At 49.6% G+C, this 26,888-nt stretch overlaps 12 protein-coding genes across 12 annotated transcripts; 6 read left to right on the plus strand and 6 right to left on the minus strand.

Annotated features, from left to right (window-relative positions):
* Positions 1–1,107: 1,107 nt before the first annotated feature.
* On the minus strand, positions 1,108–1,425 carry TRV_07289 (uncharacterized protein; the record flags this gene model as incomplete). The annotated part of the gene is made up of 1 exon (XM_003018637.1): positions 1,108–1,425. One exon carries the CDS (start codon positions 1,423–1,425, stop codon positions 1,108–1,110), a length of 318 nt encoding a protein of 105 aa, XP_003018683.1.
* Positions 1,426–2,754: 1,329 nt separating this feature from the next.
* On the minus strand, positions 2,755–4,679 carry TRV_07290 (uncharacterized protein; the record flags this gene model as incomplete). The annotated part of the gene is made up of 2 exons (XM_003018638.1): positions 2,755–3,827; positions 3,893–4,679. 2 exons carry the CDS (start codon positions 4,677–4,679, stop codon positions 2,755–2,757), a joined length of 1,860 nt encoding a protein of 619 aa, XP_003018684.1.
* Positions 4,680–6,820: 2,141 nt separating this feature from the next.
* TRV_07291 (uncharacterized protein) lies at positions 6,821–7,515 on the minus strand (the record flags this gene model as incomplete). The annotated part of the gene is made up of 3 exons (XM_003018639.1): positions 6,821–6,993; positions 7,090–7,188; positions 7,365–7,515. 3 exons carry the CDS (start codon positions 7,513–7,515, stop codon positions 6,821–6,823), a joined length of 423 nt encoding a protein of 140 aa, XP_003018685.1.
* Positions 7,516–7,787: 272 nt separating this feature from the next.
* TRV_07292 (uncharacterized protein) lies at positions 7,788–8,523 on the plus strand (the record flags this gene model as incomplete). Its single annotated transcript, XM_003018640.1, has 3 exons — positions 7,788–7,884; positions 7,955–8,049; positions 8,113–8,523. 3 exons carry the CDS (start codon positions 7,788–7,790, stop codon positions 8,521–8,523), a joined length of 603 nt encoding a protein of 200 aa, XP_003018686.1.
* A 517-nt stretch (positions 8,524–9,040) lies between these two features.
* On the minus strand, positions 9,041–10,158 carry TRV_07293 (uncharacterized protein; the record flags this gene model as incomplete). Its single annotated transcript, XM_003018641.1, has 2 exons — positions 9,041–10,070; positions 10,145–10,158. 2 exons carry the CDS (start codon positions 10,156–10,158, stop codon positions 9,041–9,043), a joined length of 1,044 nt encoding a protein of 347 aa, XP_003018687.1.
* A 921-nt stretch (positions 10,159–11,079) lies between these two features.
* Positions 11,080–13,647, plus strand: TRV_07294 (uncharacterized protein; the record flags this gene model as incomplete). The annotated part of the gene is made up of 4 exons (XM_003018642.1): positions 11,080–11,287; positions 11,356–11,543; positions 11,608–13,500; positions 13,561–13,647. The coding sequence occupies 4 exons, from the start codon at positions 11,080–11,082 to the stop codon at positions 13,645–13,647; spliced, it is 2,376 nt and encodes a 791-aa protein (XP_003018688.1).
* A 155-nt stretch (positions 13,648–13,802) lies between these two features.
* Positions 13,803–16,926, plus strand: TRV_07295 (uncharacterized protein; the record flags this gene model as incomplete). The annotated part of the gene is made up of 4 exons (XM_003018643.1): positions 13,803–14,277; positions 14,311–14,420; positions 14,581–16,551; positions 16,615–16,926. The coding sequence occupies 4 exons, from the start codon at positions 13,803–13,805 to the stop codon at positions 16,924–16,926; spliced, it is 2,868 nt and encodes a 955-aa protein (XP_003018689.1).
* A 931-nt stretch (positions 16,927–17,857) lies between these two features.
* On the minus strand, positions 17,858–20,519 carry TRV_07296 (C2H2 transcription factor (Ace1), putative; the record flags this gene model as incomplete). The annotated part of the gene is made up of 3 exons (XM_003018644.1): positions 17,858–19,088; positions 19,146–19,421; positions 19,477–20,519. 3 exons carry the CDS (start codon positions 20,517–20,519, stop codon positions 17,858–17,860), a joined length of 2,550 nt encoding a protein of 849 aa, XP_003018690.1.
* An 840-nt stretch (positions 20,520–21,359) lies between these two features.
* On the plus strand, positions 21,360–22,113 carry TRV_07297 (uncharacterized protein; the record flags this gene model as incomplete). Its single annotated transcript, XM_003018645.1, has 3 exons — positions 21,360–21,368; positions 21,478–21,613; positions 21,725–22,113. 3 exons carry the CDS (start codon positions 21,360–21,362, stop codon positions 22,111–22,113), a joined length of 534 nt encoding a protein of 177 aa, XP_003018691.1.
* An 832-nt stretch (positions 22,114–22,945) lies between these two features.
* TRV_07298 (uncharacterized protein) lies at positions 22,946–24,095 on the minus strand (the record flags this gene model as incomplete). Its single annotated transcript, XM_003018646.1, has 2 exons — positions 22,946–23,925; positions 24,041–24,095. The coding sequence occupies 2 exons, from the start codon at positions 24,093–24,095 to the stop codon at positions 22,946–22,948; spliced, it is 1,035 nt and encodes a 344-aa protein (XP_003018692.1).
* A 1,003-nt stretch (positions 24,096–25,098) lies between these two features.
* TRV_07299 (uncharacterized protein) lies at positions 25,099–25,455 on the plus strand (the record flags this gene model as incomplete). The annotated part of the gene is made up of 1 exon (XM_003018647.1): positions 25,099–25,455. One exon carries the CDS (start codon positions 25,099–25,101, stop codon positions 25,453–25,455), a length of 357 nt encoding a protein of 118 aa, XP_003018693.1.
* Positions 25,456–25,983: 528 nt separating this feature from the next.
* Positions 25,984–26,533, plus strand: TRV_07300 (uncharacterized protein; the record flags this gene model as incomplete). The annotated part of the gene is made up of 2 exons (XM_003018648.1): positions 25,984–26,176; positions 26,241–26,533. Coding segments are annotated over 2 exons (486 nt in total), but the record flags the coding sequence as incomplete, so codon positions are not given.
* Between the last annotated feature and the right edge of the window lie 355 nt (positions 26,534–26,888).

Raw genomic sequence — 26,888 nt, forward strand, 5'->3', positions numbered from 1 at the left:
GGGCTGGGCGCCTGCGTAACTTACCTAGTAGCTGGTCGAAGGGGCGGCTTTAGTTAACGTTTTATAGCTCCTCAGATGACCAAAAGATACGGTCATCCTGGCGTTGGGAAATGGGCGCAGAAACATTGCTTCGACTCTCCTTTTCCCTGTTGCATGCTTGTGTTGTTGCAAGGGGAAAGCTTGAACTACCGATGCTCGTGGGGAGGAAGACGAAGAAAGACGCAGCGAGACCACACATGATAGTTAATGGACGAACCCCACGCAGGTACAAGTGCTTAGCCAGAAAATCGGATCGTCTCTCATTAAACCAAACTGAGTTGGAGAGGTCATGATGTGCTGCTGGAATAAACCTTGCTGATCAAGCCGGGAGAGATGCCAAAGGAGTGGCCGTCCCCATTCTATGGGAACCAAGAAGACGTACAGCCATAAAGCAAAAGCCTTTACATGATACCCACATAAACCATCCTGGAGTGAAAGGGCATGTCCTTAGGTGGGGGGATTTTGATCGTCCATCTCGTATACTCCGGACGTTGGAGGGAGTTCTTGCTCCTTGCTTATCTCTTGCATATGCACAGTCAACAAGGATCTGCAAGGGTTGAAAGCCTCGTGAGTGAAGCAAATTGATAGGTCAGCGCGTAACTCACCAGTTGGCGGCCCCAGCGATTCGTATTCGCACCCAGACGCTCTGCTAGATTCCCTCGAAGATTCCCTTGATCGAAAGAGGAAAAACAAGGGAGCAAAAAACAGGGGAAATTAGATCAGTCGAATGAAAAAGGAGGCCAAAAAAGAAATTTAAAATACACCACCTCCTTTATTACATGGATGCATGAACAACGAGCCCTAGAAGCTGGAAGAAATATATCGCCGGCTTCGTGGCTTTCCGACTTCCTGACCTTCTATGGACTACCTTTAGGGAGTACCCTAGTTGCATCCCTCTTATTCCAAGATTGGTGTAAAAGCTGCTCCCAACTCTCATTTGCTTTAGGGCGAGGTTAAAATAGTAAGGAGTTCTAATTGCATCTCAAAAATAACTAACGAGTATTTGCGGTAGGCAGTTTGATACTGGTATTCACTGCTAGAGAATTTGACTCTCGCCATCCCGGAGCTCTAACCGCCACCGGGGTTTTGGGCTCGCATCTCCGCCCTGTCTGGAAGATTGGTGTATTTTGGGCGGCGCCAATCGGTAGGATGGGCCAATATGGCACCTAATTCCCATCGCTTCCATTCAGGTAGATTTGTCAGATTGGATGTAGTAGCTGGGGGCTGGCCTGCGCTGAGCTCATCAAGATCGTCTCGGTAATGACACATATGGAATGCAATGGATGACCATACACCTTGCATGGATATTGAGACCTCTTTCACAACCTGGTCTTTGACTTGTTCAAGCGGGCTAACTTGTGTCATAAGTAGATATCGTGATGACATCCTTCATTTCGTAGGATAACGGCCATAGACTTTACATTCGGCCCGCAAAGCGGCTTGCGTTATTCAATAACCTGAATATGGATCGTATGGCTGCATCTCTATCCAGCCTGGCCGATAAATCGTCAACTTCTGAGACTGAATACAGCGGACTTGGTTGTTCCACTCTGAGTTTCCTCGCAAATTGATGACTTGTTAATGCCTAATAATCAGGGGTTAGAATGTGATAAATAGAATCTCGCCAGAGTCTGTGGATGTACCTGCTTGACCCCTGGGCGAGGGACTTTTTTATATAACTAACTAATAGAAACATGCTGTCAGGCTCCTGGTCCAACATCGCGGGCCCGCTGATTGGCGACAGGGGGAGCAACATGTTCCTTGTTCCTCTTTGCCAGGTCGGGAGATCATCGACGAGGGCATAGTAACTAATTCTGGAACACCAAGCAGCACAGCGCTGGGGCCCCTTGATATACGGGCGGGTAACTCTTATCGGCCCAGCCTTGCAGAAGTCGTAGGGCCATAGAGTGGCGAGGTCTTGAGCACTAGAGAGTCGTTATGTATCTTTGACAGCACACGAGGATGAAACTTGCAAGTTTCTTCCTTTTTCCCACGGCGCCCGAATCCATTTATAAAGGGCGATCTGCGAGTGAATGATGCTAGTTAGCCGTGAAGGCTGAGCATTAACTGAAGAGAGTGACCTAGCTTGGGTCAGTCACTTCCAGCATTCACTCGTTGACTTGCCTCCAGCTTGTCGGATATCAACCAATCTACACCACTGGCCCCCATTGCGAAAGCAAGACGGCATACGCAGGGATTCTCCGAACAAGGTCCATGGCGCGGGTCAGGGGTGTTGACGGATATTCTTAATCAATAGGAGTAGCTGATATTCTCCGAAATTTTATCCTCATTGGGTATTCAGAGATAGCTACCCCTGGCTTGCCTCCATCCTAGACTATCGTGAAGGTGAAGGTGCGTGTAAAGGCCTAACGACTTCCACGGCCTTGCACATTAACGGCCTGTATAGAAGGTGTAAAATAGGACCATCTCAGTGTTATATGATTTGAATCAAGAGTAGGACGTAAACCAGGCGAATAATGCAAGAGTGGCCGTTGATGCTAGGAATGCATCAATGTATCCAGCATCCAGATACCAAGAGTCGCGGTATATGCTGGTTGCAGTGTCATATGGTCTTCGGATCTTAGCCCAGTGTAATGCTTCCCAGTCCTTTGCTGAATTCCAGCTGCCAGCTCCTAGGGTATACATTGAATACGCCTATTGATATACATACATACATAATACAGAGAAGAGGAAATAATTGAAAAGACAGATACATCACCGGTTTCCTGGTTTCCCATCCTCTCGCCTCATCCGCCTGTTCCTCCTCTGAGCAGCCCGGATGGCCTCTGGGGTGAGGATCTCATCAGGCAGTCGGAACGAGGCCTCCACCAGTTCCGGCAGGGGTTTCCCAAATGCCATTCGCGTTCGACCTCGCTTGTGCTTCTTGAGAGCTGATTCTCGGAGATGAGGTTTGGAGTAGAATGATAGGAAAGGTCCTGTCGGCCAAGGATTGGGCTCGATGTATGTTGCTGCAGGCTTTGAAGAGTCCAGGCCCTTGTTTCCTGTTGGCTGCTGTTGAGGCTGCGCTTTGGATTGCTTAGCTGGTTGAGAGGTTTGATTACTCTTCTGAACCTTCAGTTTCTTGTTTTTGGTGGCTGATATCACCTCCTGGTAGAGTTGGTGTGCAGCTAGACGGTCGACATCGTCCGGGTCTGGGAGACTACCAATTGCCGTGGTTGACGTCCGTTCAGAGCTTCCCTCAACGAGACCACTTTCACCTTCATCCTCCTCATCATCATCTTCTTCCTCAGCTTCTTCTTCATCGTCGTCCTCGTCTTCTTCCTGCGAGTCTGACTGCTCGTCTTCTTCCGCCAGGAGGGCCTGTTCCCGCTCAATTCGCCTTCGCTTTTCCTCTTCCTTCCATGCTCGGAATTTTTCAAGCAAAGCAGTGACCTCTCCAACGAAATAGTCTCGTTTAGGCTCGTACAGCTTCTTTTCACTGTCGGTGACTCCGTTGATACCCATAACCCGGAGCCAGTCGTGGCCCTGTAGCTCGCCCAGTAAGTGGTCTAGTTGGGTCTTTTCATATTGAGCTCGCTCTTTTTCAAGGTTGCGCAGCTGCTTCTCTTGCCTTTCAAGCCTTCTGTGAGCTTTGAAAAAGGTATCTTCATCTAACGGGTCTTTACCATCAGTTCCTTCGAATGACCCAACATCAACGACTTCTGCGTTGTGCAGGTTTTCAAGGGGATTCTGTGGCAGTGACGAGGTTCCTAGTCCCTCATGGTCTAGTGTTATTGGTTCAGTGAGGTCATCCACCAGGGTAACTGTCGTCTCAGCACAGAGAAACTCTAAAAGTTGATACGTTAGCATGGAGGCAACCGGACGGGATACACCAGGCTAGCATGCTACCTACCTTGTTTTGCTGGTTCCAAGCTAAGGATCTGTTCATAATTGGGGAAATACATAGCCAATTCACTCTTTGAAGGCCGGGTGCCCCCATCATGAGACCGTAAAGACCTCTTTTCCCCTCCGGCCGGAGTGGTGGCACTGGGGCCCTGCGGTGTTTTCAGATGAACTTCATTGTTAGTAGTAGCTTCAACACCCTGCATATCAGCATCTTCTCCGCCACCGGGAGCTCTCTGGACAAGGGGCATATCTCCGTCATCCACCTGTGTAGATCGAGAATGTCTCAACGAAGCCCTTGTTGGACGGACTAACGTCGAGTCACTGGTCCTGGTGGCAGAATTGGTTGTAGCATCCGGTTTCGCGAACGATAGACAGCCACCTGCACGGTTTCCAGGACTGTCATCGCCGTTCCTGGGACTCCTGATGGTCACCAATTGCGTCTGTATGTGCCGCTGGGGTAGAGAGTGAGGCCGTGCAACGACGCTGGACTGGCCCTGAGCATCTCTGGCGCGCAGAGCGAGCTGCCCCGACACCTGAGGCGGGGAATGGTGTAGCTTTGTTCGTTTTGGCGGCGGCTCGTCGTGGGCGTAGATGAACTGGTGTGTGTTTGCATGGGTGTGTGCCTGGTGCGGAGGAGGAGGTACCGGGGAGGCAGAGGTCGGCGGTGGCGGTTCGGCGAGGCCTGGCGGCGCCTGGTCGCGTTGCTGCTGGTGCTGCTGGTGCTGCTGATGATGCTGGCGCTGTGTCTTGGTTCGCGTACTGCACGACGGCGGCGATGTCACGGTGCGAGTCATCATCTGGTTCCTGGTCCAAGGGGGCAAAAATCTGTGGCTAGACAACAAGCACCATGGCGGCAGAGCGGAAGAGAGGAGAACAAGCTCCCTGGTATGGGCTCTCGACGGCTATCTCTCGCACTGTTCCCGTGGAGCCAGCATGCACTTACAGTGTAATTTTTTGTATCCGCGTCCTGGCAGCTTGTCCGCTGCGAAAAATATGAACCTCGCCGTCGCCTCTTTTTCTTGACTATCTCGAAGTCGCGGTGGCAAGCCATCGAGTGAGGTTCGTTATGAGATTACGATACTTACCCCTTGTATCTTTCAGCTTTGGCGTGTATTGGTGTACCAGTACGGTATCAACTCGCTGACTAATCAATAAAGTGCAGCAGGAATCTACAAAATGCGAGAAAATGCCTGGAATGAGAGGAGAATTCGTGTCTTTTTCTCCTTGAATGGTCTATTCCAGTAGTGAATGCCCAAATGACATGCAGTGAGCGTCACTCAGGGCCGGACAGAAGCCTGTTGTCAGCGCGGCTAATGGTTCAGGGGGCCAGACGCCTGTCCTATCGAGCTTGCAGGAACCGAGGGTCCTCAGCTAACTAGTTAATTGATTAGTTGATGGCAGCTACCCCTTGGGCGGCTTAACCAAAGCTCGCCACTGGAGGCTGATTTAAGCTACTGGGGAATCCCTGGGCTCTCATGCAATTTGGACAGGACCCCGGGACTGGGCTAGTTGTTTGTGTTAATGCTAGTATTTTAAAAAGCGTTATCACGGCTAAATACATATATACCCAGAATAACACAAGGGTGTGGCGGATACTCCAAGGGCCTGCACCAAAGCCTGTTTGGTGCCTGTTATTGACCACGACTTGTCTAAGTGATAGTTGGGGCTGGGAGTGATGAGATACTAGGCAGAGTGAGTGAAAAGGGTATTTTTAAGAATAGGAGAACCAGAAAACTCTGGATTCAGCAAAACGCAGCTAATCGAGGTCAGGTCAGGTCAGAGAACGTGCCGCAGACGACAAGTATAGTTCCGGGGCGAAAGATACTTACTTTAAGAAATAGGCAAGGCCCTGTCGTCTTGCTTCGAGGAACTTTGCGTTGAATTTAACTAGATTATTTATTAGCTTAAGGACTGGGATGAGTGTCTTATGTAGGTAGAACATACATAGTGCGCTCTTAGGCGGCAAAACTGGCAAGGACTTCTTGCAATGGGGATATGCCTCCGCAAGCTTGCTTCGAAGGTCTACAAACTGGGAGTACCTATATTAAGGGACCATGAGTTGATGCTAGGTTTTATGCTGTAGCCTAAACGTGCAGATGGACACAAACCTCATTCGAACCACCATGGATGCTCCCTAGACATTCTGAGCATCAGTACCGAAGTGTTCTGTGCTTTCACAACAGAGGAGAGAAACTGGGGACACACCTCCAGAGTCTGAATGTTACATATCCATACGACATACGCCCCGATTCCCGACTGGCCCTTGACAACGGCATAGTTGTCGATAGTTACGTCTTTGGCCCAAAGCCCCTTGCTTTTATCGCACGAGGGGTCCTCGCTATGATCCTCTAGCGTTATCAGACCGCTGGACCGGTCCAGGGAGGTGTGAGATGCATGTGAGATATTGCGCGAGTGCTTCCAGTAAGGCGGGGTAGCTGTCTGCGGGTTTGACTGAGGCGTTCCGGTGCGGGGAGCGGAGGGGATAGACGCTGTCTCAGCGCCTTTGGAGTCCACATGGCGTGGCTGCGGAAGCATCGCGGTCTGCGCGCGAGGCGATCCGGCCGGCTCCATCCATCAGAGTATCGGAGTCCCGCTGGTTTCGAGGGTATATACTGCGCGTTTTTTTTCCTTCAAGGGAAAGAGGGTGTATGAGAGGGTGAGCACTGTTTGCGGATATGCGGGAAAGGCCGGCTTTCGGAAGCGTACACAAGAGCTAACTATACATGAGACAACATGCTTAGCGAAGGCTGGTACACTGACGTGGAGGATGCGCCGTGTGACTTATCGATGCGTGTCTCAAATTCACACATGGAGAGATTGCATGGGGTGAGACAAGACCGGGAAGCTTCAGGATAGGGGGTGTACCAGGCCACCCGCGGTCCATGGAGGGGCGGCAGAGACAGCGGACGGCCGCACTACCGATTATTGAACATACCTAGAAAGAAATCCTAATAACTTCGGTTGATGGCGAGAGGGTAAGGGGAGATGACAGGGAGTTCTGCTGAAGATTATCAGATTGGGGAAAGGTTGGGTTGAGTTTGACGTTTTCCTCTGGAGAACTGCGTGAAGAGCGACGCAGCCAAGGCCCAGTGCCACCTCGGCTGGTCGCTAGTGAGCTCCCCAGAACCTTGCAGATCCACGTCTGATCTCGAGAAAGCTCAACAAACTCAACACCACCTCGACTTCGGCTCTTTCACCACACACCAGTCCCTTTCCACTCCTTTCTGCTGGATATCAAAGCTGCAACACCTCCATCTCCTTCATCTTCAGCTTCAACGTCTGTTTTTTGGCTTTTAAGCTTATCTAAAAATAAAAATAAGCAATGTCAAAGATGACATAAGCTAATTCCTCAATGGGACTAGTGTATCTTGGCATGAAGCCTGCCCGCAAAGTGGATGCGCTAGTCCTGAATAGGCTTAGCATAGCCGATCCCATGGTCATGCAGCCGTCCAATCACAGCTAGCTTCAAACTCTATAACATTTGTTTGTCTCAATTACCTTTTTTAGGCTGGAGAGCAAGGGGCAGAAGAGCGAGGAGCAGGAACTTCTCCTTTTTTTTTTTTTCTTCTTCTTCTTCTTTCTCTTCGTCTGCTTCTTATCTTCTCCATCTCTCGCTTTTTCAGTCGCCATCAGCTCTGCCTTTCTTTGCCCCAGTCACTCGCTCTGTTGATTAGTTGCTTTTCTCGCACGTGTGGACACTTATCAGCCTGGTACCTTCTGCCATATCTGTCATACCCCAGGTACGTCCACGAGCGTTGTTACGCATGTACCCCGTCGACAGCTTTGACAGCCACCCGGTTCCTCGACTGTGGAATCTCATATCATATATTTTCCTGCCAGCGGAGATATTTAGAGCCGTGTTCTTTTGCTAACTAACTACCCAGCACCTAGCTACAGTCGCCATGTTTTTCCCAAAAGCTCTTCTCGCAGCCGTTGCTGTTGCTCGCCTGGCCTCCGCACAGGTCGTTAACCCAGATGATGTGGATAAAACTACCAGAGGTCAGTAATCTGTGTAATCTGTGTTGTCAACGTGTCTTACAATATCTCAAGGCTAACTCTTACTGTACAGAACAATGGTGTTTGGCCCAGCAAACCTCGTGCCCTCTGATCTGCCTCCAGCTCCCGGGGACCTCAGAGACCCCTTCAGCAAACGACTGTGATGCTGTATGCTCTCCTTGCTTCTTATCCGGAGAGAATACAGGAATAGTAGCTAATTCGCATAATTAGGATACTCTTACTTTTGACTGCACCTGCAGCAACGGCAAGACCCCCAACGCAACCGAATACTCTCAGACCATCCCATACTTTATCTGCACAGAATCCAACAACATATGTGTCAAGAACTGCAATGGCGACCATGCTTGCCAGTCTGCCTGCCGTGAAGATCACCCATGCGGTGCTCAGAGTCCCACTCCACCAAACTCCACCGCTAAGCCTACCATGACAGCCACCCAGACCACCAGCACCTCTGCTACGAGCGGTGCCGTCTACACCGGATTCGGCGACGGGTCTGCTTCTGCTACCGACGAGCCAAAGAAGGGAATGGCAGGCCCCCAGGCTCTCCTGAATGTCGGCCAGATGTATGGAATGGTTGTCGTGGCATCCGGTTTCCTTGCTGGATTTGCTCTTCTCCTATAAGTCATGAAATAGCCTGTGTGAAATGACCTAAAGGATATCCGCAATGTATACATGAGCTCTTTTCCTTTCGCCGGACCTTAGATCCTTCTGTTTATTAATATCTTTTAATGGAATATCACTGGCGCGGTTAGGGTGTTATCGGGGGTTCATTGTTGATAACTTCCGCTGTAACGCCTACCTTGGGTCTGATTCCATGTTCATCTTCGTCTCCTTTCTTGAGCGACGTTGTTGATGATTTTCTTCTTCTTCCGTTTGGACGACCGTTTCAGCCCACTTCCGCACGGATGCCTTTGCGGCCCAAATATACATAATGCTTATTAGCTTAATTTGACACCTGTCTACATTTTTTGCCATGATAAAAAGAACGTCGGCAACCCAAAGCACGTGTATCACTACCTGTTCTGTCGAAGCCCAACCTAACATAACGCCATGCTAATAAATAAGTTTGCATAAAGCATCCAGCATAACTTTTTTTCTCCATCTCTCGAAAGCAACACACTCAACACAATCAGACAAACTACTCTTTCTTCGGTCGCTTGTGACTTGTATTTTCATCTTCTGAAATCTCATCTGATTCCATACCTCCCATCTCTTCATCCTCATCCTCATCGTCGATACCCGCTCGTCGCTTGAGACCTTTCATCTTTCTAGTCTGCAAGTCACTCAAGTCCTGGCGACCAAGATGTACTCGTCCAATCTTATCGCCAATGCTGTCCATACCAATATTCTTCTTCGTCTTCTCCATATCCTGTGGCCTCTTCCCTTGTTTCATCGCCGTCTTCATAGTGTCCTCATCAGCTTCTCTGACTCTACCGATTCTAAAATCGAACTTTGGTCCAACTTCTTCTAGCTCCACGCGAGGCAACTTGTGACCGCTCCTCCTGGTTCGGATCTTGTACCATCGTAAATGGATGGCTGGAAAGGAGCTGTTGGTAGCTGAAAAACCACTGTCTTGAGGCTCCTCAGCAGCCACCATGAGAATGTACTGCAATCCCTCAACGTCTATTTTGTCGGTCTCTTCACCCTTGAAAATATCCAAAAACATGCTCTTGAGCATCTTGAAGACTCCAGAGGTCTCGTCGGCCCATACAGTTCCCGAGAAAAGAATCATGGGTTTCATACCCACACCAACATTTAGCTGGAAAGCAGATTTGGCATTCTTTTGTGCCGCAGCGTCGGCTTCCATCTCAGCTTGCGTTCCTAGCAGCAGCAGCTCGCACATGTCGAGCACCTTGGAGTCATATATACGTAGTATGGTAATGCAATTTGGCCGCTTCTTGTTGCTGCTTCCGTAAATAGCGATTCCACACTCGTTCTTGGTGGCTAGGAACTCAAGGCTCTCCGTGTTCTCGAAAGGGTGAATGTTCTCGTTCTTCTTGTGGAACAGCACAGAGTGAGGTTTTGTGAGCGAGTGGAAGGTTTTTAGTACTGTATGGAGCGGTAAAGGGCATTTTGGACCGTGGAGCAAGAGTGTTTGCTTCGGAGGCTCAATCACTTGCGGTTCTCTGGCCTTGAGGATGCGCCGCGTTCGCGCATTTCGTGGTGCCCTGATCAATGTTAGTATTCAAGTTATCAACAGAAACATAGTAACAAGAATGATTATGAAATTGGTTATGCTTACACTTCTCGCAACATTGTGTCGGTGAATTGTATTCAAATAGTCGAGAAAACGGCCTGTTCTATGCGCAGTTGAAGTGATAGGTCTTGTTCTTGTGAAGCGCCCTTTTTTCCTATCAAAAGCTTCCTCGGATTTTTGAATTTTGATGCCAAGATTTCGCCCATTAAACTTTTTGGCTTCCCGGGACTTTGGTTTATCCGTATCACGTGGAGATAAGATCATCAGATAAGAACTATCGATTGTCCGTCAATCTTCAGGCATCAAATAAAAAGAAGCACCTAAGTTAGAGAATTTGGCACAGGTAGATACCTAAAGAACAGAGTATACTCCGTACTGCTTATAGAAGTAGTAAAAGGTGGGTAAATTTATTGAAATTGTGGATTTTTTGAAGGAAACCTTACCAAGGCACAGGAGGTTGAAAAGAGTCGGTGACTTGTAGATTGGAGCCTAGCATACGGAATACGATGAAGCGAAATATGTAGTCCATGACCAAGTTGCAAGCTGAGTGCGTATAGATGTTGTTGTGACGTAGAGTCGTGTTTGCGTATTGATAGCAGTGTTTGCCGTGTCGACACTGCCTGCGCCTCTGCGGCTGCGCCACACCTTCCCACGCCGCTTTTTCGAGTTTGCGTATCTGGTCCTTATCGGCCTCAGTACGCCGCCAGTCAACAATCAACGGACAAAACAACCGTCATTCTCACGTCTCTACATTACTTAGGCCTTGCAGGCTTCTTTTTTATCATTCTTTATCTTATAAACTAGTGACATCCTCCATTGCTACCTCTATATTCTCTGCGAGCTTCACTCTTTGACCCTCAGCTGGGAATATCACCCCATCACGAAGCCCGCTACAACCCAGCCCAACACTCCACCTCCAGCATCTACTTTACGATAGAACTACACTTACAGGCTTTCTACCTCGCGCGCGATATCATATCATGGCGTCTCTTAATCTCTCGACTAATGGACCGTCGATAACAAAGAGCTACCAGTCGGTAGTGAACGCTCCCGCTCCAACCGGTCCCGCGGCGGCTTCTCCAACATACGGATCATGGGCCTTGTTCTCAGTCACAACTCCCCTTGTAAACGCATTCCAACAAGGTGGTGCCCAGAAGGAGAGTGTACTCAAGGTCCAAAGCACAGGAGGTATGTCTACCTTCGCTATAGTGTTTTGCAGGGGTTTATTAGGACTCGACTGACAAGTTTCTTTATAGAGGGTGAACTAGTAGACCTGATCGAGGACTTCTCGGAAGGGAAAATACAATTCGGTTTTGTCAAAGTAAAAGACCCGAACACCAGCCTGCCGAAGCATGTCCTCATTGCTTGGTGTGGTGAGGGAGTCCCTGAGCGAACCAAGGGTTACTTCACTAGCCATCTAGCTGCCGTCGCCAAATTTCTGCAGGTGTGTGCGAAATTGCGTTCTGATTCCAAGCAAATCGACCATTATTTCTGACAGCGTTATTTAGGGATACCATGTTCAAGTCACTGCTCGTTCTGATCGTGATCTTACTCCAGAAAGTATTATTCAGAAGGTAGCCGACGCATCTGGTGCTAAATATTCCGGAGATGCCTCCGTTCCAGCCCCGGCTTCGACAAAACCACCAGTCGCCGCGAAGCCAGCCTTTAACCCTACCCGCACCGCTGGCTCGTTCAAACCTACAGTACGAGGTAACTTGCCCGGCCACGCAGCGAATGAGCCGGTCGACGAGGATGGATGGGGAGCAGATGCCCCTCCAGTTACCAGAACACAGCTTGAGAAAGTTGAGTCGGCATACAAACCTACCAAGGTTAATATGAAGGAATTGACTTCACAAAAGTCAGCTACCACTTCGGGACCTGCCGTAGAGCGAGAGGCACCGAGTGATGTAGTAAAGGGTGGATATCAACCTATTGGCAAAGTTGATATTGCGGCTATCAGAAGACAGGCAAAGGAATCTGGACAGAATGTTAACGACCGCCCAGAGATAGTTAAGGGAGCCTATCAACCTGTTGGAAAGGTAGACATTGCTGCTATCCGTGCCAAGGCTAAAGGTGATTCCCCAAGCACGATCTCACCCGCAGCCACCGGAGGCTCTGGTGGTAACGACGAACAGCCAAAGTCTCTTGCCGAACGCTCAGCGGCCTTCACTACTTCTGAAAGGTTGACCAGTCTACCCAAACCAAAGGTCACTCCTAAATTTGGCGCGGCAGCTTCTTTTGCTGGGACTAAAGCCCCACTTCCTGGTGGTTTTGAATCCAAGCCCCCAGTAGCTGCAGCCCCTGTTGGAATTGCCAGTCGAACTTTTGCTGACCAGGGAGGTAAAACCCCAGCCCAGCTTTGGGCCGAGAAGAAAGCCAAAGAAGGTGGTGTTGTTAGCCCACCCCCAGTCCCGGAAGCACAGCCAAAGGATACCCAAAAGAGCCAGGAAACAGGGTGGAAGAGTTCATACACCGGAAAATCATGGGCTCCAGTTCAGACAACAAAAACTGGCGCATCTGCTGGCCACGCAGAGGCTCCTGGTGCTCCAGAACAAGAGAAGCATGAGGAGCAACAAGAGGAACCCCAGACTGGCAATGTTGGTTCTATTCGAGACCGATTTCCTCATGCCGCTCCTATCGGTGTTGCAACCTATGAACGATCTGCTCCCTCCCCACCACCACTAGATACCAGCAACAAGCCGACTTCAGGCCGTGGTGTCCCCATTCCGGGACTGTCTCAACCACCACCAGCACCTGAACCAGCACATGAGGAGACTCAACGTGCGGTTCCACCTCCACCTCCACCCGCAGCTGAGCCGGAAGAGGAAGAACAGGAGGAAGCTCCAGGCTCTCCGATCCGGGTAGCAATGCCTGTTGGCCGCGGAGCAACACGCGATGAGCACCCTGCTGCTCCGGAGCAGCCCGCAGTGCCAGAAGTTACCCAGCATCAGGCCGTACATGAAGAAACACATGAGCCAGCAAAGGAAGAAGAGCAGACTTATACAGCCGCACCAGTGGCTGGTAGTGGTATTCAGGCTATCGCGCAGTACGATTACGAGAAGGCAGAGGACAACGAGATTGAATTGCGAGAAGGAGAGCGTATCACCAACATTGACATGGTTGACGAGGATTGGTGGCTTGGAGTCAACTCCAGCGGTGAAGCAGGACTCTTCCCTAGGAACTACGTCGAACTTGTCGAGGGCGAAGATGCCGCCGGAGGTGCTCCTCCAGCACCAGCTCAACCTGTCCATGAAGAACCCGCCGCTGCCGCCGCTCCTCCACCACCAGCTGCCCCTCCTGCCGCTGCCGCCGCACAGCACACTGCTACTGCTCTGTACGACTATGAGGCTGCTGAGGACAACGAACTCAGCTTCCCGGAAGATGCCAAAATCACCAATATCGTGAGTATTCCACTTGTATCTGCTGTTGGACGTGAGCTCCCCGCTAACTTTTTCTTGTAGGAATTCCCCGATGAGGACTGGTGGACAGGCGAGTACCAGGGTAAGGTCGGCTTGTTCCCGGCAAACTATGTCCAGCTCGACAGCTAAACGGCAGTATCATCCTCTTCGGCGTACATACATACCACTACTCACACAAGGGAGGACTCCTCCGGCAGTAACAGTTTTGGGCAGCGCCCGTCGCCTGCTTGCTTGGTTTGCCTGTTTTTCATTCAGTTTCTTGTCTGCTGGATTAGTTCTTGTAAATGAAAAAGCCACTAGAGCCTTATTCTTACATTTCCCTGCTTCTCGTCTCTATCTCCGTCTCTATCTTCTCCGATGTAGAACTATGTAATATACTATCAACTGCTTCTGCCTCGACTTTATCGCCCTCACGTGCCTCGGCTCGGAAGAAAGAACCTCCGCCTGCAAAAAGCCTAAACTCAAACAAGCAAAAAAAAAAGGCAAAAAAGACGCCGCCATCGCGAAACAAAAAGTCAACGAAGCAGCATCAACACCTCTTCTTCCGCTGCCCCCAGCTGAAGCCCGCCTCTCCCCCAGCACCTCGAACTTCGCTCTTCTCGACGGACGTCTCCAGCTGCCTGTCGCTCTCCGCGACCCTTGCCGTTCTTTTTCCCTGCCCTGGTCTCTATGCCGGAGACGTTGGCGGTCGCCAGCTTTGTTTTGCCCTCCTATCACTTTCCCGGAAGCCCCTTGCGTTACCCGGCAACCTCAAATACAGTGCTTCCGCGCCATAACCCGGATACACGGTAGAGCTCGTCAAAATGACTTCCTTGGGCGACGACTTGCTTGTAACCGTCAACAAGCTCCAGGACTTGGTGTTCAATACCATTGGGAACGATTCCTTGGATTTGCCACAGATTGTACGTCTGCCTGAACAATATACAGGGACAACTGCCGAAGTGCCAGTTTTAGCCCAAGCTAAAACTTTGGTTGAATCACTCTTTACAATTATATGGAGGATAGAAGAAAAAGAATACTGGCTGACTTGGTACCTTTCTTGGGTCACCTTTTGTTGTATAGGTAGTCGTCGGCTCGCAATCGTCCGGAAAATCTTCAGTGCTTGAAAATATCGTTGGACGAGACTTCCTACCCAGAGGAAGCGGCATTGTTACTAGACGGCCCTTGATTCTCCAGCTCATCAACGTTCCCTCGGACAGTGACGACGAAAATGAACCACACACTGCCGGCAGTGTCCAACAACACGGAGAGTGGGGAGAATTTCACCACCAGCCTGGCCGGAAATACACCGATTTCGCACATATAAAACAAGAGATTGAGAACGAAACCGCGAGAATAGCGGGAAATAACAAGGGAATTAACCGTCAGCCGATAAACCTGAAGATCTTCTCCCCACATGTGCTTAATTTGACTCTCGTGGATCTTCCTGGCTTGACCAAAGTCCCGATTGGTGACCAGCCTTCCGATATCGAAAAGCAGACACGGACGTTGATTTCGGAATATATTGCCAAGCCAAACAGCATTATCCTTGCTGTATCTCCTGCGAACGTGGACATTGTCAACTCTGAAGCTTTGAAGCTCGCTCGTCATGTTGATCCTGTTGGCAAGCGAACTATTGGTGTGCTCACTAAGCTTGATCTTATGGACCATGGAACCAACGCAATGGATATCCTTACTGGCCGTGTCTACCCATTGAAGCTGGGTTTCATTGGAGTGGTTAACCGCTCTCAGCAGGATATCCAGGCAGGTAAATCTCTGGCAGAGGCATTGAAGTCCGAAGCTGAATTCTTCCGGCATCATCCTGCCTACCGCAACATGGCAAACCGATGCGGTACCCAGTTCCTTGCTAAGAGCTTGAATTCTACTCTCATGTCACATATCCGTGACCGTCTGCCTGATATCAAAGCCCGCCTCAATACGTTGATGGGGCAAACCCAGCAGGAGCTAGCCAGCTACGGAAACAAACAATTCAGTGGGAGAGAGCATCGTGGCTCCCTGATACTCCAGCTTATGACACGGTTTGCTTCCTCTTTTATATCATCCATTGACGGAACCTCCTCCGAGATATCAACAAAGGAATTATGCGGCGGAGCAAGGATTTACTACATCTTTAATTCCGTGTTTGGAAACTCCTTGGAGACAATCGACCCCACCCACAACCTCTCTGTCCTAGATATTAGAACCGCCATCCGCAATTCAACCGGTCCCAGACCCAGTCTTTTTGTTCCAGAGCTTGCGTTTGACCTGCTTGTGAAGCCTCAGATAAAACTCCTTGAAATACCCAGCCAGCGCTGCGTTGAGCTTGTTTATGAAGAACTTATTAAAATATGCCATACTTGTGGTTCAACCGAACTTTCTCGATTCCCAAGGCTGCAGGCGAAGCTGATCGAGGTCGTATCTGACCTTCTCAGAGAGCGCCTGGGCCCGTGCTCAAGCTATGTTGAATCTCTTATTTCTATCCAGCGTGCATACATCAACACCAACCACCCTAACTTCCTTGGTGCAGCTGCCGCCATGTCATCTGTCATTCAAAACAAACAGGAGAAAGAGAAACAGGCTGCTATTGCCGAAGAAAAGAAAAAGCGGGATAGACGGCGGCTGAAAGAGCTTGGGGCCGCGAATGGAGTCGCTACCCCTGATGAAGAGGATAATGTAGAAGAGAAACAACAGGCTCTTCCGGTCAGAGGACATTCCTCGAAGGCAGCCAGGACTGGATCACCACATACTGGACGCAATCCTGAATCCATATCCTCTGCTCTCAACGGCCTCCAGTCTGCCTCTCCCCCACGATTGGGAAGCCAGCACGGAAATGCCAAAGATTCGTTCTTAAACTACTTCTTCGGCAAAGACGGCCTGCCAGGCTCTACTCCTCCCCCAACATCCTCTGGCCTCTCGCGCCATGTCAGCCATGCAATGGAGCCTAGCTTCAGCCAGAGTTTCCGTCGAAATGAAGTCCGGTCTCCATCTATTCCTCACTTCCCTGCTCCTCAAGAGGAATACGCTCCAACCGAGTACGGTGATATGTCGTTAGCCGTAAGTTCCTAATAACCTTCTCCCCATCCCCCTTAGACTATAAATAATACTAACACCGAACAGAATGACAACGCCGAACCAGTCCTAACAGACCGTGAGGCCCTGGAGACGGAGCTCATCCGCCGCCTTATTTCATCTTACTTCAACATTGTCCGTGAGACAATAGCAGACCAAGTCCCCAAAGCCATCATGCACCTTCTCGTCAACCACAGCAAAGAAGTGGTTCAAAACCGCCTAGTCAGCGAACTTTACCGAGAAGATCTATTCCCTGAACTCCTTTACGAAGATGACGGCATCAAGGCTGAACGCGAGAAGTGCGAGAAGCTACTAGAAACCTATAAAGAGGCCGCGAAGATCGTGGGCGAGGTTTTGTAAATTATCTATCCACACGCTCTCTCTCTCTGTTTATTTTACCTCTCCTTATCTTGGTCTTTTAAGCTATGATTTATCCGCTTCCTTGTCTCGTATAACTAACGCACACCACTCTTTCCTCTCCTTTTTGGTCTTGATATGACTTTGTTTTGTTTTTGATTGACGCAAGTGATTCGTCCGCCGCTGATTGCCACATATCTTTTTCGATATTGTTTTATTACATCTCACAACTCTATAATGAACGAATCACACTACGTCGGGATTGAAGGATGAGGAGGTGTGAGTGGTTGATCTTCGTTCTCGGGGATTGACGTCTGCTGATTTGGTAGATGAAGAGAAGAGGTTGGGGTTGAAGTAAGGAGCCGTGATATATATATGGCTTTCATGTGGGAGGCGGTGGAGTTTATGTATACATGTAGTTATGTAAAATGGAAGATCCTTCTGAATGTTACGATGTTCTCTACGTATAGCTAGTCGTGCTACAGGTTACTTTAAAGGCTTTGAGAGTATCCTGGGTGCAGAAATGTCTTCATTGTTGTATATATTTTCTGGAGGTGTGAGAGGGGGTCCTAAAACTAACCAACAGCACCATTAAACCGATCATCCACTCTACCCAACCACCAACCACCAATCCCTCAAGTCATTCTTTCGTATGACGAGGAATCCAATCGCAAAGATCCGTCCAAACTAGACCAAAGGGGGAAGATAGGGGAGTGGGATAAGAATCAAAAAGACGGGGAAAAGTTACATACATGGAGGGTAATACAAGATGCCATTAAGGAAAATGAAAGGGAGAAAAAAGCACTAGCTTGGTTGAGAGTATGAGTGGGGAAGGTTTCATAACCACGTCCAAATAGGAGAAAAATATAAATATAGTCTTTGAATGGTGAGTATAGATCAGGGTAAGACGATATGGTATGTAGATTCGCCTTGCTTAGAAGGTGTCGTCCATTTCCATGATTGAGTCAATGTCAATCTCTCGAGAACCCAACTGCTGGGGCCAATTGGCATTATTCAACTGGTCATTGAGAGTGCCGAGGGGAGGAAACATGCTGGAAATATTCCAGCTCTCAGACTCGTTGCCACCAAGACCAGAGCACATATTATTGTTCTCGAATCCACTGAATAGAGTGAAGTCGCCTGTTTGCTTGCCAATGTCCATCTTCATGCAGTCAAAGCCGTCATCAAAGCCCTCGTCGCTTTCATAAGAGGCAGGGGAGTAAAGCATAACATTACCGTGTCCGGCGGGAGAGATACTGGAGTTCTTGTCCAAGGCAGGAAGAGGAAGGCAGAGATTCTCAGGCTCAGGGAGGCAATTCATAGCTTGAGCTTCAATAGACTGCGCTGGACTAAGGAGCTGAAGGTTCATAGAGGTGTACTCATTCTCGGTGACGTCAAAGTGGAAGTCTAGGTCTGCATTGTTTCCAACAAGGTCTAATGGAGACTGAGCCTGGAACCCTGCAGCAAAGTTACCGGCGGGAGTAGAAGAAGCAGAAGGGAGGTTTGTGTCAAGCTGGGGTAGAGTATCGGATGGATCTGCAGCTTGGAGGTCCGCATAGAAGGCATTGAAGTCTTCGTGCATAGTGTTGTACTCGTTCAACGACGTAGAGTCAGGGAAGAGCATGAAGTCATCGTGATTAGTATTCTGCTGACCCACTTCGCTAGGTGAGTAGATACTAGGGCTTGGAGCCGGATACACGCCGGGGCTAGGAGTATACCCGACAGAGTCCTGAACACTGATGCTTGGAGACCTGTCGGAAGCAGTTTTCTCAAAAGGGGTAGACTGTTTCTCAGATGGAGACAGATATGGAGACATGGCCTGTGCACTAATAGGAGTAGGAATATCAACTGAGGGTGCTTGTGGGGTGCTGATGTTGGTTGTAGTTGGCGTTGGCTGAGGAGACAGTTGGTGGCTTGCCCTGCCATTGTTCTTGGATCGGACATACTTGTAGCCATGGAGCTTTTCCATGTGCTGTTTACAGTTACTCTGGCGCTTGGTGTCATAAGTACAGCCGGGGTAGAGGCATTTGTACTTCTTTGGGGACTTGGAATGTCTGTCATTCATATGACGATCCCTCTCCTTCTCAGTTGGCCACCCGAGTTGATAGTACTTGCATTTGGTATCAAGGCACTTCCATGGCCGAGTGTGCACTTTCTCGTGTTTGCTATTGTACAGTGTTAGTCATAATGCATACCATTAGTGGTAAGTAAAGGAGACTCACGTAAGATCGCAAGGGCGACGGAAGACCTTATCGCAGTGCTTGCACTTCTCATTAATGTTCATTGGTGGAGCATCCTTCTTGCGTCGCGCCATGGAACGCATGACACTCTCTTGATTCTCCATACTGGGAGCACGCTTCAAGCTTGGAACTTCTGGCTTCTGTTCAACAAAGGGCTCCCCGGTTTTCAAGGAGATAGCTTGCCCCTTCTTCTTCCTTACAAGTTCGGCTGGCCGGCCGGTACTTGCAAGACCACCCTCGAGAACAAGCTCCTCGCCACTATGAAAGTGTAAGCAACAAAATATGAATGAAAGAAAGTAGTCAGTATACATACGAAGAATAGTCAAGTTCGTCACGGTTAGACGAAGTAGCACGTCGCTCCCGGGAAGATCTGATCAGAGCAGCGTACTGGCGAATTTGCTCGACGAGGTCAAGGAAGTACCCGTTAGTGTAGGGACGGTCTGCTGGACGACGTTGGTCGTGGTCGTTGAGATATCCAACGGTTGTGTGCACACACTGAATGGTGAACTCGCAGAAGCTAAGATACGAAGACCTAGAGATGGTGTGATGGGGAGCCAAATAAAGCAGAGTTTTCTCTACGTCTCGAAGACAGGTAATCTCGCTGCTCTGAATACGCTGTGGTACAGATCTGACAAGGGAGTGGAAGTTCTTCAGGCGTTGTTCCTTGAGCAGTGGGAGAAGGATGTGACGCTGAATATGGCGTTTTCCCCCAGAGCTGAGGGTAGAACTAGACGAGACCACTGACTCACGAGCCTCGCGTTTCAAAATATCTGCAAGATAGTTAGTATTCAGCAAAGAAGATGCAACATTCCGGGTTATGTTATGCAACGAACCTTCACCAACGGAAGAGCCAACACCGCTATCAGAGAGCTCGGCACGGAGGTTCTCCTTTCCAGGGGGTCCAGTTTGTACTTGGTTCCTAAAAGACGAGTCGATTTCCATCAGGTTAGCAGAGGTGAGGCGTTTGCTGAGACCTCGGAGAGCCTTGAGGTTGCGTTTATCATCTTCGAGCGAGCTCTGTTTCGACAGTGACTTGTTCCCGGGACCAGTAGAGTTGCGCTCAATGCTGCCGAGCCAGCCAGCAACGCGGTTTTCCCTAGCAGCAGAAAGTTCCTGGAGAGTGTCCGGGCTAGTTGGAGAACGACGAAGCAAGGTTGGTAAATGGAGGACTGGGTCCCCTGGGGACGAAGGAGAGGCGGAGACATGGAATGTAGCTTCCTTCCTCAAAGTGGCATGGCGAACTGTATTTGAAGAGTTGCTGGGGGAGCGTCCATCACAATGGCCGGTGGAGAGACGGGGAAGGTTGGCATTCAAAAACGGTCGACGACGCGGACTTATACTGAGATCGGAGGACATACTGGGTGACTTTGTAGCGAGCAAGTCACAAAATCTGCACACCGACTCCAGTGAGCAAGGGCGGGTAGCTGAAAAAGGATAGTTCCATATGACTCACCAGCTGATTCTTTCGGAGGCCAGAACTAGACTGAATTATTTCTTGCTTGTTTGAGAGCGTGGAGACAGCCGGCTGCAGCCTTTATAGATCGAGGTCTCGCAGCAACGTTTGGCCAGTTTTCTTCTTCCACGCAGGCCACACAACGCTGACTTTGACTGTCGAGAGACGATGTTAGCGATGCTGTCCCCTAGTAGCCATGTCTTTAAAGTGCCATACTTACAGCATTCACTGAGGCCCGGAGTACAGAATTTAACGCCGATATGCCGTTTCCAGGCAACAAACACTCAAGGACGACTAGAGGAGTCAAACTTCAAGGTCGAAAGAAGTCGAGGAATCAGATAGCAGGAGATCCAGAGAGGCCTTGAGACCAAGTTGTCTTTAGCTGGTGACTGTGTCGAGGCAGCGAACTCCAGGAGAGCGTCGGCTCCTGTTGACGTGAGACGGCTGCTGCCTAGCTGGCTGCTGCCTAGCGGATCACCCGGATTAGATCAGCGGCCAAGCGACGAAGCCTCGGTGCTCGAGCTGGACTAGCGGAGAGACAGAGAGACACCAGCAGATGGAATGGCAACGGGTGTCCAGCGGACTGACTGAATTTCTGCTGTTTATGGGAGTGTGTGAAGGGGACGCAGAGCTGTGAAGGTGAAGTGGTTGATGGTGAAGGAAAGGCGGAGGACGAGAGGGAGGAAGATAAGAAGGAGAAAGAGAGTTTCCCTCGCGTGTTATTCGGTTTTGGCGGTTGCCTGATGGGAAAAGTGGGTCCTTCCTTCCCAAAACTCACTTTCGGCGTCTCGGCGCTGCGGCTCCGGGAAGGTTTCTTACTTAAGCGATGTTGCTATAAAAAGAAAAGAACAACAACGACAGCGACGACAACAGCGAGAAGACAACAGCGACAACGACAAGGAGAACAGAGAGGAGACCAGATTTGAAGAAGATGATATGAAGACTCGCTGGCGGCGGGCGGTGAGCTCGACTCCCAAAGGCGCTGCTCGGTGTTGCGGTGCGGCTGCGGATGTGATGCGGCAGAGACAACACAGCCACCGCAGTGGTAGCCTCATCCAGCCTAGCAACGCGAACAGCATTAATAACACGCACTCACAAACTAATTAAGACCGGGATTCGCGGGCTGTGGAGAACCAACTCGTTATCTCCGCCAACATGGAGAGGCCAACTTTCTCCTTCGCTGCTTCACCTTGTAACACAGCTGCATCCTTCGCCAGATTCTGGACGTCTCGTTGGCCCGGGAAACCAGTTGCACTTCCCCCTTCAGCCAACCAGCTTCTCGCTGCCCCGTGGGCGGGACGCACTTTGAGACAGCGCCTAGGCGTCATCGAGCAACCCTTGTCAGGGGGTCGGACAGTTGTAAACTCCGATCTCCTCCGTCTCCATCCATTTCTTGTTTGCGGCTCAAAAAAAGCCACTGACATGGGGGCTCGGCCTTTCACGAAGGTTCTCTCTCCAACAAAAGCAATTCTTCCCTGTCTGGTGAGTCACACCTGAATACTCCGTCCTCGAACTGAAATGGTTCTGGGAACAGATACGCAAGGGCAGTCAGGATGGGTGCATTCTTGACGTCGCTTCTCATAAAATAGCCCCTAGACGGAGGAGTATTTCACTCAAGAACCATAGGCTGCATGAAGGTATTACCTTCCGTCTCCATGCATCATAATTATCACGTCGGATACTCCGTAACGCCTTGGGAATTCGGTGCCTATGGCTTGAACTCGCGCATACAGCTAGAGAAATCAGTACTAATAAAGAAGTCCTCTACTTATTATATTCAGCAGAGATAACAGGTCATCTATATCAATTGGACAAAGTAGGTTTGGGATTATTCCACTGCCTGGGGTGTCCTGCTTCGACTCAGACATGAATTTGCTTCCTAAGACTGGGGTGGAGCAAAACCATTGTAGCTCGAACTGGTGCTCAAATCTCCAAATATGAAAGCTACTCCAGAATATCTGTGCACAGAAAATGCTGAAGCAGGAACACATCGGGATGAAATAAGTAATATACTCATTGATCCCCGTCATCAAAGCACCTCTTTGAACACCGCATCTTCACTTGCTTTTTCAAGTTGCCACAGAATAAAGGCGAGCATTATACGCAGAAAGATGCGAAGATTGTCCTCAATTTTGACATTAAATGGGCCCAGCTCTTGTATTTGGAGGAACGGGGATTTGCCGGTACCTCGTGTAGGGAGAACTGGCTGGGATCCCGGGCCGAAAATGTATTCCAGGTACGAAGTATCGTAGGTCCCGATACTAATGTGGAAGCCCAGATGGTCTTGAGCCACCATAAAGGTATGATACGTCCGATGCGTACTTTTCCACTATATCTTTGTCAGTAAGAATTGCCCAAATAAGAATAAGAGCGTAAAAGTATGGTGTAGTATCACCGTTGAGTCGCTTGCATGGCATTTCCAAATATATGCTGCATGCTCCATCGCTTGCTGTGCCAGGACAGGAGTGCCACTTCCCCTTCCCTTGCGTGGGGCACGTTTAACTTCAAATATCGCAGCTTCACGTGGCATACCAGCAACGGATAAGCTGAATGGGATACTCCCATCTACACGAGCCCGGAACTGCATACCGCCGTGTTGTAGAGAGGTTGGATGACTGGGAGGCCCAAATTGGTATGTAGTCTCAAAGGAGTTGGCCATACAGAGGGGCCTAGGACTCAGGCCCTGCACAAGGCTTGCTAAACCACCAAGTAGGGTAACTATAAAGTCTGCAACAAGTGTTTCTGTGGGTGTTCGACGTGGAGGTTCTTCTACTCCTTGAGCCGTTGTGGAAAACATTGGAGGGGGAGAATCTGGGATTGGCTGATCATCGCTATCTGCCATTTCGATATCCACCATGTCAAGCTCTTCAAAAGTCTGATATGTTGGGCTCTCTGGGTTATCCCGTGCCGCGTGCTGCATGGCATCATAGAATCGGCTTGCACGTGGAGCTCCAAACACCCTACGCTCTTCAATCGAAGTCTGGATTGACCTGTCTTCCAGCTGGTTGAACAGATTAGTGAACAAACTGAATGGGCCGAGGCCCCCAGCAAGAGTACCAGAATACTTGGGCGGGGTGCTGATGGGGGTGTCCTCTGGAACACATAGAAGTTGAAACAGCGTCCCGAGCATATCAAGCCCGAGTAGGTTTCTTTCCATAAGTTTTATCGCGTCATTGATGTGGTCTTCATTGAAGAAATAATCTAGTTCTGTAATATATGCCGCAGCATACTTAGAGCCTTTCTTTTCGGGCCAAATAGGCCTGAGAGTGAGGAGTGCTTCCTTTGGAACTGTCGACGCAGAGAACTTCCCTGTTCACCACCAATGTTAGCCAGAGGATAAATCAGTTACGAGAGCGAGCTGCGAGAAAGGGAGCCGCTACCTTCCATGCACAGCTGCTCGAGGGTCCGATGCTGAAGGCCATACTTGTATATCGCGTCTCGCCACTCTGATATGTTTGCTGGAACTTGGTCGAGGCCATGAGCAGCCTGCTGCCACCGCGGAGCCGCCATTCTATAGCCAAACTTTCGCCTTTGCTTTGGGGTATATCACAGGCGGCACCGTTCTGACGGCAAGTTTAATCAAAATGATTGACCTAAAAGAGCGGGCCTACACCAGTGGCCAGCAGGTCAAAGTTATCTTTTGACACTCGAGAGGAAGAGAGATTCGAAGGCAGATGCCGGAGGAGGAGGAGGAGTAAATATAATAAGGCGGCAGCAGCCGCGGGGAGCTGACTAACAAACTTTAGGGTGGTGCCTGGAGAGTATTTATTACGTAATTAGTTCCTAAGTCTGGGGCGGCGGTGGGCCTATTTCACCTTCGACATACATACTTTAAATAATAACCAAACTACCTAACCACAGATACACGGTTATTTATCAATCTTCATCACCAAATATGTCGGAATCGGACGCGCAGACGGACACCGCACCATCCGAAATACTGCCGTTTAACCAGCCGGAGGCGGTCGCCGCGTTTCTGGGCCGTACGTTTCTCTGCTATATGACCTATGCGGACTCCTCCTTTCTATTTGACTGGCTGGAGAAGACACCCGATATCCGTCTGCGCTGCCGGAATACCACTGAGCAAGAAACTCTGTTCACAACGCCTCCAGAGCTCCTGAGGGCCATTCACACGTGCCAGAGGGTTACTGAACCAGACATATTTCCGGGCATTCCGTCCGACTGGGGGTTCGCCGGTCTCATGCAATTTGCCGTCCACCAAGTGCAGGAAACCGTGCAGGTAAAGTCTCGAGAGTAGGATACACCGTCTGCTTTCAACATCTGTTACCTCACTGACTTGGTGCTAGACTTTACGGTCCTTTATTTACCCAGCTATACTGTGAAAAGGTCCGCAATATACATGGGCTCGAGGTCCTCTGCCCTCATCAGAACCACTGGACTTTTATCATTCAGGATCACACATGTGCACGTGATATGAGACAGAAAGCAGATTGTCGTAATTATATCCTAAAGAGTGAAATAATGGCAGCCACCTCAATATTCTTTCACCAGATGAATGAAATGGTTTGGTCGTCTGAAAAGAACCGTTATACATCCAAGCCGAGATACAAGGGTGGTTTATTGACTGTACGTTTACCTTGCCGTTTTATAAACGCTTTATCTGACAACAACCCCAAGGCTACTGTAGTGACATTTACACGTGGCAAAGTACGCGTCGTCCAAGCAACTATCAGACCGTTGGAAAAACATCCAACCCTCGACCTTAACCTAAGAGCTAAATACACTCTCACAAAGGCAGGGTACGACCAAAATGTCGCCTTTGACGTTCTGAAATGGATTCTCGATCCACCACAGGCAGAGCTTGAGACGGAGCCCTAGTCCACGGAGACGGTCAACAAATTTCCCGAGAGTGTGAAAGAATATGAGCTCCCGAGTGTGGGGTTGTTTATTTGGCTGTGGCTTCCTAGTCTCTGTGATTGTATCTCTCAGAGCCTAGTTATCGAGCTGGTTATTTATAATTAATTTCTTTAGTCGCTTCACTAAAGAGCTGTATTAAAGTATTAGTAGAATATGAGGATTACACTAAGGTTAAAACGGTGTTATTCCACTCCACGTGAGGATTACTACCTGCAGTTTATACTCCAGCGGCCCCCGTGTAGTACATGTGCAAAAACTTAGTTAGCGCCGGCGTCGGCTGGCGCTTCCCCAGATTGGACCTCGGCATCTCGACGAGCTTCTTGCTTTGCGGGCCAACGTGAACATTTTCTGAACAAACAACAATTACGACAACCACCGCGCTGTTCAGTTTTGCGTCTCCCTTCACCTTTCTCGCTTCATTAGCGGAATACATCTGTTCTTTACATGGAGGTCGTCTAAGCTGACGATTGTGGTTAAATTGAAATTGTCATGACTTCAAATGGCTCCCAGGTCGCGGCGGACGACCACCAGCGTCGCCGCCGGAAGGAAGCTCTACGCCAACGGAAAAACAACAAGGGACCTATATCTTCTCGATTGATGCTTGATATTCGTCTAAAAGGCGAAGTCGGGGTTATTTCAGATGAGCTACTGGTAGACTTGTTTCCCCGTCGAGGCTCTCATGGTAAGATTTGCTCCTCATCAACCACTGAAGCGAAAATGCCCCCTGACATACACCCTTGATTTAGATGTCGAACTCTTCCCTGAGATAATCTATGTCGCCTTGGCCCCCTGGGTGCCTAACTTCACAACCGTTGAAGATGTTCAGTGGACTATTGTCCCAGTCCACACGCAGGCCAGCGAAAAGGCGAAAGCTTCCTTCATCTCAGGCGCTGCGATTCACTTCCCTGTTGCCGCCAGCTCAATTCAACCTTTCATTCAAGTGCTGCAAGGCAGCGATCCCTCCCGGTCCTCCTTCCTGCTAGCCCAGCGTGGAATTGAGATTCATATCGTTGATGTCACGCCACTACATTTGGACACTGTATACGTTACGGTAGAGCGAAATTTGCTACGAGATATTGATGAGATACAGGGCAAGTTCGGAGGAGGCTTCGGTACAAAGCCGCGTATGTCCCAGGGCTTGTGGCCGAAAGGAAAAGGGTCGGCTTCGTCTCATGATCGTACGATATCCAAGGGGGGGAAACATTCTGCCACGCAGAGAGATGAGCGGTTGATGGAGGCTATACGCAGAGGGCTAGCTGAACGAGATATTTTGCATAACGGCGATATAATCCCTCTTCCTTTGCCTTCGCATCCCATTACGCATGCTCCACCCCCGCCGGCAAGGATTTCATTCTGCGAACCTGTCGCTCAGGGACGGCTGATACCAAAAACCA

This window comes from Trichophyton verrucosum (assembly GCF_000151505.1).
Source record: "Trichophyton verrucosum HKI 0517 chromosome Unknown contig00979_20.r1.exp, whole genome shotgun sequence".
Classification (NCBI taxonomy): Eukaryota; Fungi; Ascomycota; class Eurotiomycetes; order Onygenales; family Arthrodermataceae; genus Trichophyton; species Trichophyton verrucosum.